Here is a 9,543-nt window from a genome sequence, read left to right as displayed (position 1 = left end):
GATTTAGAGAAGTTGTTTTAAAATGTTGGTGTACTAAAACCCGCTTTATGTCTAAAAGTGACACCAAAAAAAAAAAAAAAAAAAAAAAAAAAAAAAAAAAAAAACTAAACAAAAGCTGCTGAAGCCTCAAAATGATGAGATTAGATTCTAGCGCCAAAGCAGACAAATAAATAAAAATAAAAAGCACATTTAAGGGTGATAAGAAAAGCAGAAGATGCTGAAGTGTCATCTGTTTAATGGCGTGGATGCCTTCCTCAGAGAAAATGAGCTATGACGTGTGACAGAGAAACACCTCGGAGGGTATTTTCTTTTAAAGAAGAGTGATGATAAACAGAAAGATCCTGTCAGCAGCTCCAGTCTGATAACTTTGCAACAAATATCTGACAGTGACGAAGCCACTATGAGCACTGCTGATATAATAATGAAACAGACGGAGGCTTGGATAACAAGAAAGAAAGAAAACAGAAAATTTGATGTTAGGCTGTGTGTGCTGGAGTAAGTGGTTGCTTTAAAATATGGTTGATCAAAACTTAATTGATGAAATAGTAGTTGGGCATTAGCTATTAGATGAAAATCTTTATTTATTTATTTATTTTTGCATAAAAGGTTTTCTTCACTATTTGAAAAATATTGTCTGGATTTAGCAGATTAAACGCATTAGAACCTCTGAGTGTTTACCAACAGCTATTCAGTCTATTTCCAGATAATTATATAAATATAAATATAGCTTCATTAACAAGCTTTGACCAACAGCTTAGCCTAAAACTCTTGCATTAAAAGAGCAACATGCATTTTTTTAAGGGATGCGAGGTGTTTACTTGATTCCTTACATTTCCATAGTACCACTTTGATCAAACTTAAATAAAGCATGTTTTGAGAGGCTGCAGCAGTTCAGTGGTCAGTGCTACAGTCTAATCCTGAGGCTACAGGTTTGAGCCCAGGTTGCCTCATGAAGGGCATTTGGAGTAAAAAACACAACTGATAAATCTTTCATGTGAGTTTGCTTTCTGTGGCGACCCCTGCAAGAGAAAACAGCTGAGAAAAAAAGAAAAAAAGGGCTTGTTTTAAACAACAATAAAAAAAAACGTCTTTGCACAAGAAATGGCATATAGGAAGGCAGTTGAGCATCTCCAGTCACTCCTCGATTCTTGACTGGCATCACACCTTTTTTAAAAACTGGATCAAAACTTTAGAATAGTTCTCTTTGTTGGTGCTTTCACAACATAAAAGGTAGGTTTATTAAAAAAGCAAGAATAACAACCATTCAGTTTTTTTTCCCTTCTGCAAGGGGTCGCCACAGAGGGAACTCATGAAAGGTTTAGCAATTGTTTTATGTTGGCTGCCCTTCCTGACACAACCTGAGGACAAACCTATCAGGATCACTGAGCTGCTGCAGCACTCCCTTATTGGCATTTCCACTTTTGTCCTGAAGTTTTAGCAGACACCTGGATCTTAAAATTGGATCAATTTTGACAAATTTCTCAGACAGATAAAGCAGAAGGGACATTAGTCTTCATTAAAAGGGAAACTTTGACCGTAAGTTGTGAAACAAAACCCAGATTTACACTGTTTATGCACAATAGAATTTAATGATTGGCCTTTTTCAGTTTAAACTAAGAATGCCATCATGAGGCCTAAAGAAACAATAAATCTGATCTCTGCCACTGAAAGAGCACCAAGCATTTAATGAACCCTGAAAACAATCCCTAGCAGGAAGTCAGCTTTTATTAATCTGGGAATTTAAAGTTGTTTAGGCAGTAATACGCATCAAACCCAAACAAATGACCCCCCTTGAAAAGAACAAATGGAGCCCACAGACAAACGGCACTCACGTGGTGAAGGCGGGGTTGTACTTGGCTCCCAGGTAGTACGAGTAAAGGTTGAACATGCCGATCATGAAGGCCACGAAGACCATGATGAAGATGACCATGAACTTGAAGATGTCTTTGACGGTGCGGCCCAGGGAGATCTGCAGCGGGCCAAAGCTCTCGTTGGCCGGCAGGATGTAGGCGATGCGGGAAAAGCTCAGCACCACGGCGATGGCGTACAAGCCCTCTGAGATGATCTGAGGGTCGGACGGGCGCCACTTATTTCTGGCTACAAAGGGAGGTAACAAAAGTTAGTGGCATATTTTCCCTCATTTACTTCTTTCACATTATGTACACATCATTTTTTGCACAGCTCCTATAATTGCAAAAGAAAGTCAATTAAGATAAAATTAAATACAATTAATTATAATGTGCCAATTTCGTTCTAGCTGTATCAAAATGTCACTTAAACTCTATGGACTGAGCAAGTATTTGCTAGATATTGCTAAGAATTCTATAAATCTTGTAAATAAAGCTCACAGAAAGAGGTTCTATAAGGTGGAAATGGAAAATAGATTGTCAGGTTTGAAGTTGAAAAAAGAGGGAAGGCAATGGCCATATGCAGAGTGGGCACCAAAAAGGGTAGATAAAGGAAAAGTGTGTTCAAGAAGAAGTAGTGCAATGAAAATGAGAATAATTCAGTGTAAATAAGAAAGCATGCTCAAGCTAGACTAAAACATAATAGGAGTTATGTAAGCAAAATATCAAATCTCACAATTCTGTTGTATTTTTTTAATTAAAAAAGCAATATTTGTATTTTTATGTGTCATGACAGAGTTTAACCACCAGGGGTCAGCACTGATGAGGGTTCCATTCATGGGACGGCCAATGTTACAGCCTGTGAAATATTTATTTGATATRAAAATGCTGAACCAAACTCCACACTTACGTTGCCCGCTCGTATTCTCTCATCCTTCTGCTCTAAAAACATTCATAAATAATACAGCACACACCTCAACTGAGGTGAGCTTTCAGTCACTCAATATCTGACTGCTACAACAGCTGTCCCTGTGATGTCAGATGACTGATATTCAAGCAGGAAATTGTGTGCACGAACACCTGCAAGCATCATTTTCATCTTCTAATCCCTGTCCTCACTTGTCAGTAATGTTCGATAATCCAAACAATCTGAAGCAGACAGGTCTGAGTGTGCCACACAAGGAAAATTAATTTGAGAGACGCCTTCTAGTCAGAGCTTWTGTTCATGCCTTGTAGGCTCATAAACACAGAATGTACATAATTTAAGTTTCCAAACACTAATTACTGCACACTTGCTCTGATGCAGCCTTTTTAAATCCCAATTTCTTGTTTTCACAACAGCTGAGCACCCAAGCTTGCCCGTTAACTTCAGGCCTGCCTCTGCATGTTGTCGTTGTCCAAAAAATTTGGCTTGTAATTAAAAACAAAGAAAATAAAACAAAACATAATTATGCTGCTTCGCTTATCTTTTGTACCAGAGAGCCTGATTTGTGCTCATGAACACGGTAAAGACAAATCCAAGGCATGATGACACATGTTGGCGGTGTCAGCTGTAAGCAGCTCTTTTTGCAAAGACACAYCAATAAAGTTATGTCAATACAAGTTCAGAGGTGCAGAAATGTCACCTCCTCATCTCACTGCTGTAGCTTCATCTATGACAGGAGTCTGCAATCTCTGCAACTGGAAGAGTYGTTTTTACCATCTCTTGAACTAAAACAAAAAGTAAAGRGTAAAAAAGTTTACTTGACGCCAAAAAAATAGCATAAAACCATTCTATACATTACAGTAATTTCTGCATAGTACTGTATATGTATATACTACAGGGGTTTTTATTTCATTGCAGCATTACTGTTTTAAGTGTTGGGCAGAAAGAAAATAAGGAACTTTACAAAGGATTCTATTAAATTACTTGCTTCATTCTGTACAAACTTATTTTAGCTAGTGTAAAACTGTTTACTCATTCATGGACAGTTTAACCAAATTCAACTGCAGAAGTCTGGACAGGCATATTACTAAAAGTACTATCCTATCTTCAGTTTAAAGGGACAATATTATGTGTTTCTCGGGCATATAATTAAATTCTATACCATAATAAAGTAACTATGTCACCTTTAGTTGTTATTAAAATGCTGTTTTTATGTTTAAACAAAAAATAAACTTGGCTTCTCATCATTTCATTTTCTAAACACCTTGAAATTGGCCTCTGTCACTTTAAGAACCTCCTTCCGATTCTGTACCACCCCTTTCAACTCGGTGGGTGGGGCGTGGGGGGTCGCGCGCTGTGATACGGAAGCTCGGTGTACTTTACTTGGCATCTGAAAATACATTTCCTCAAATTTGAATCTGAAAAAGGCAGCACTGAGAAGTGGTATTGGAGCTCAGCAGGTACATACTGTACATGTCAACCTCTTCGGACGTTTACCTGGATAAAGAGCCTCAAAAATCCGTAAATTTTGCAAAAAATCCAGGGGGTGGGGGGGTCGTGTCTGTCGGCTGTAGACATGAAAGCGCCTGCTGCGAAGCAGGAGGAAAGGAGGGCGGGAAAAAGTTCAAAACTTATTTCTAGCGGCAGAACAGGTTGGAAGATGGCTGTTTGATGTTATTTGTTGTTTTTTTAAAGCATCCTACAGGCTCTGACATGTTAGATAAATTTGAAAATGAGATTTTGAAAACAGCCGTAAGACTTGAAAAAATCTGAGATTGTTCTATACGTCCGTATACCTGCAAAATGACGTAAAATCCTTGTAACTTGCAGACAATCCGTACAAGTTGACATGTATACAAATAGTTTCAGTTTCAGTTTTCCCAGTTGTTTACTTTGTTGCTGCGGGTAGCCTGCAGGAGTCTGCCGGGTGCGGGGGGTGGGGAGGTGTGCTCTGTGATGAGGATGCTCAGCTTGGAGACACAGCCCAGAGGAGGAGCTAATCCCAAAATTGCCTAGTCCCAACCAGTCATTTTTGAAGGATTTCTCAAACATGCACGAATGAGTCAAAGCAAGACTCTGGGCATGTTTTTGATGAGAAGATAACATTATAACATGATATAAAACTCAAAAAAATTGATTTTACATTATATAGCTCCTTTAAGTAAAAAAAAATGTATACATGTTAGTGTCCTTTTTGGTCAAAGTTACAAGAAGCCTCTTGAAATAGACTAATGGAGCACTTGCGGCTCCAGAGCTGCAGATTGTAGACCCCTGAACTATGAAGTGGACTGAAGAACTACTAAAAGTAATGAGAAGATGACAATGCAAGACCAGTTTTGTAGCTGTTCCATGCTTGAAGTTAAATCAGCTGAGTAGGTGGTCTTTCAAAGTGGCCCTGAATGTGTTTGCATTTATAGGTGCACATTAATGCCAGGTGTAAACAAGATTAATGRTTTTGGTCGAGTGCAAGCAGATGTTTTCAGATTTATGGTTTGAAGCTTATTATCAGTGATGGATGTGACACATTACTATGCAAGATAGAATAGCATTAACATTTTATCATCTGGTGTCAAATCATCTTTTAATGTAGAAAAATGTTGAATAGATCTGAATTTTGGCATTTTTATATGAATGTCAGATCAGATGGATGGTTATCATGAAGAATGATAACATGCCAGCTGAGGAAACAAACAAAGAAACCGCCTCCAACAATGTCTGCCAAAACACATTTAAGAAATGATTAAAACAAATATATTTCCTTAGAAGTAATACTGACAACATTACTAACTGCTTACCATATGTAAAGTAAGCCACTTCATCAGGCAGTGAGGCGTTGCTGAGGTCTTCATCTGGTACATGCATGTCTACATACTGCTGGGCTTTGGATGCCTTGAGGAAAGCCATGAAGCGTGCCGTGAAGGAGGCCACGAAGATGGACAACATGCCAAAGTCCAGAACATTCCATAGGTGCATGATGTACTCCCTGGGGCCGTCGCTCCAGATCTCCTTACATTCAGACCAAATCATACCTGAAGGAGGAGGAACACGCGTGCAGAAACAGATGTTTTAGTTGACAAAAAGGAAATGCAGAAAAAGCGAGGAAGCTTTTGAGGGCAGCCCATGTGATATTAATTATACGCAAAAAAGAAAAACGACACTCGGTATTACAGATACTTTTTATTCAAACACTCACAGACGAACCACTCAGGGCTCAGGTGCACAGGCGCAGTTAAAAGCCTCATTTTCTCAGTGAGGCCACTCTGCCCTTCTCCAGATGGAACCAAAACAAGAGGAAAATTGCTCAGTGAAAAGCCAACCTGATCCGAGCACAAACCCTCTGAAGCACGGCAGAGGAATCACATTTATGCAGCAACTCGGCCACCAGTCACTGTACACACATAATCCCTTTGACACAAACGGCTACAGCCAAACATTACCATGTGAAGGGAAGAAATAACACTATTACATGTAAGTAAATAAAAGCGGAAGCATATGTGCTCCGACATACACAAACCACAAACATAATGTTGTTAGGTTTGTTTGAACGAGGGTGGGCATCAGCAGCTGAGGTCTGACAGACATCGCCAAAAGCTGTTTATCTTTTGAGTTTGTCTTWGTTTGTCATCCCTTTCTTTCTTCTTGCTTCCTCATGCCTGTCTTTCATGACACACTTACATRTACTGTATATGTCTCCCTCAGCCATTTCTCTGTCTTTTTGTATAATATTTCCTCAGCACCCCCCATCTCAGGTCAACCTGACACTTTCCCTGCAGCTTATCATTAAAACAGAATAGTGACTGCTTCAACAAGTCCAGATTGTTCTGTGAATCCTTGCTGGAGGTAACCTCTGTTTGATCTCTGCAAGATGAAAGAGTATAATTTGTTGTACTACCTTAACCTTGACTTCTATCCACTCGGTGAGGACGGCGATGCATAAAAATTTAATTGTGCCTCATGTAAAAAAGKTGGTGAAAAATGTGGGATGAGCCTTTACAGAACCAGTTCTCATTTACAGAGGATGAGCTGGTTTTTTTTATTGTTTTTTTCAAACCTGGGTGATTCCCTTCATACCACCTTTTCTTTTTGCAAATGCTTGTTTTATGTGACTACAATATTTTACAAATATGTTAATAAAACCTACAACCCCAATTCCAATTAGGTTGGGACGTTGTATAAAACATAAATAAAAACAAAATACAATGGTTTGTGAATCCTTTTCAACCTATAATCATTTGAATGAACTACAAAGATGAGATATTTAATGTTTAAGTGGATAAACTTTATTGCTATTTTGCAAATATTCATTCATTTTGAATTTGATGCCTGCTACATGTTCCAAAAAATTCTGGGACAGGAGAAACCATGGACTGTAAAAATTGAAAAATGCTCAAAAGGCACCTCTTTGGAGCATTCCACAAGTGAATAGGTTAAGTGGAAACAGGTGAGTAAGTATACAAGGAAGATCTCTGAAATAGTCGTTCAAAAGCCAGGATGGGGAGAGGTTAAACATTTTGTGAACAACTGCATGAGCAAATAGTCTAACGGTTTAAGAGGGATGGGGGTTTTGTCATCTACAGTCCATAATATTATCAAAAGATTCAGATAATCTGGACAAATCTCTGCAAGTAAGCTCCAAGGCCAAAAACCTACATTAAATGTTGGTGACCTTCGATCCCTCAGGTGGTACTGTATTAAAAACCAACATCATTCTGTGACGGATTTTACCAAATGGGCTCAGGAACACTTCAGAAAAACTGTCAGTGAACACMGTTTGTCATTACATCTACAAGTGAAAGTTAAAATTCTACCCTACCAATCCAAAGACGTACACATCGGATGGAAATTCCTAGTTACATAGATTTACAAAATAATATTAATAATAACAATAGGTTATATATTTGGTTTAAAATACTGTAGTAATGTTACTTCAGCTAAATTAATTTACTTGTTAATTCCTTGCAAGGTTTTGTGAGCCTAAATAATCATAAAAAATAATGTGTAAATTTCTTCTTATTTATATATTGCTGTGTACCTTGTTTAAATACTGTTTTAGTAAAATTTGAATTTACTCTATTTTGAGTTGCACAGATCCTAACCCTTTTTACAGGGAGGACTATACATTAAAATGCATGTGATGCATGATATATTGGCATTAACATTGTATTCTCTGAAGTTGGTCATTTTTTAAGCAAAACTGGGATGATATTAATGTCAGATATCAGTTTCCCTCTTGTTGCTGTTTGTGTTTCTGTTTCAGGAGGGAAAATGGTTGGTTGAGTGTTATCTGTTTGATCACGATATCAGAATTTTAAATATTTATACTTCTCATTCAACCACAACTAAATTCACATCTAGAAGGCACAATTTAAATGGATGGTAACAAGCTGGAATGAAAACAAGCAAAAACTATAAACAAGTAACGACTTTCTACTTCTTGCCTTTTTTAAACATGTAAGGAGTAGAAAATACAGATAATTGTGTGAAAATGTAAGAAGTAGAAGTAAAAAGTTGGCTGAAAAGTAAAGTACAGATACCCAAAAATTCTACTTAAGTACAGTAAAGAAGTATTTGTACTTAGTTACCTTATAACTCTGCTCGTGATGTGATGTGATGTGATATTWTATTGTATTATGTTAGATATGTATTTGATAAGAATATTTTTCTTACTCTGAATTAGTGCAAAAAAATTGGTACTATAACTAAAATTAGATTGTATTGTGACACAGATTAAAAAACATGAATTCAATTATTTCAGGAGAAATGTCAAATATTTTCTATTCTGGTACTTGCAACTATTCACCACACCACCACTGCCTACAAAATGCAATATATGTCCCTTTAAGCCACCACAAAAATATAACAAGCAGGGGTGAGAAGGGAAATCCTACTCTAACCACCCAGTTAGCTTAGCTTAGTATCCACGCTTATCTGTAGGACGATCTCCACTCTGAAAACTCCAGAGCATGTTTCAAAGTAGACTCAGTGATGATGAACTTACTGGTCATATGAAAGTTAGAGGTCTACTTTCTTACTTAAAACATCTTGAAACTTTTTTGTGACACATAATGGTAGAAAAATACTAAATTTCTACCCTTACCTTCTCTGTTTATCACCACTGGTGGCATAAAACATTGTAGGCTATGGTGTAGGCCAAATATTTTGAAACTACATTACCCAGAATTCATTAAGGTCACTCAGAATTTCATTCCGTATGTTCAGACTTTCAATCAATATATTCAGGGTTCAGTCCATATATTCAGACTTTCATTCAATAAATTCAGGGTTCATTCAATATATTCAGACTTTCATTCAATGTATTCAGGGTTCATTCAATATATTCAGGGTTCATTCAATATATTCAGACTTTCATTCAATATATTCAGGGTTCATTCAATATATTCAAACTTTCATTCCATATATTCAGAGTTCATTCAATATATTCAGGGTTCATTCAATATATTCAGACTTTCATTCAATATATTCAGGGTTCATTCAATATATTCAAACTTTCATTCCATATATTCAGAGTTCATTCAATATATTCAGGGTTCATTCAATATATTCAAAGTTTCATTCCATATATTCAGAGTTCATTCAATATATTCAGACTTTCATTTAATATATTCAGGGTTCATTCAATATATTCAGACTTTCATTCCATATATTCAGAGTTCATTCAATATATTCAGACTTTCATTCAATATATTCAGGGTTCATTCAATATATTCAGACTTTCATTCAATATATTCAGGGTTCATTCAATATATTCAG

General features: G+C 36.9%; 1 protein-coding gene across 1 annotated transcript in view; it reads right to left on the bottom strand.

The window, feature by feature from the left end:
* trpc7b (transient receptor potential cation channel, subfamily C, member 7b) overlaps nt 1-9,543 on the bottom strand; it is a gene marked incomplete in the record, with an annotated part of 70,704 nt that overhangs the window by 27,439 nt on the left and 33,722 nt on the right. Inside the window, 2 exon segments of the mRNA XM_014007269.1 lie at nt 1,833-2,097; nt 5,568-5,801. Coding sequence (XP_013862723.1) covers nt 1,833-2,097; nt 5,568-5,801 — 499 coding nt within the window.

This window comes from Austrofundulus limnaeus, unplaced genomic scaffold, assembly GCF_001266775.1.
Source record: "Austrofundulus limnaeus strain Quisiro unplaced genomic scaffold, Austrofundulus_limnaeus-1.0 Scaffold1, whole genome shotgun sequence".
NCBI lineage: Eukaryota > Metazoa > Chordata > Actinopteri > Cyprinodontiformes > Rivulidae > Austrofundulus > Austrofundulus limnaeus.
This window is presented reverse-complemented; position numbering and strand designations above follow the sequence as displayed.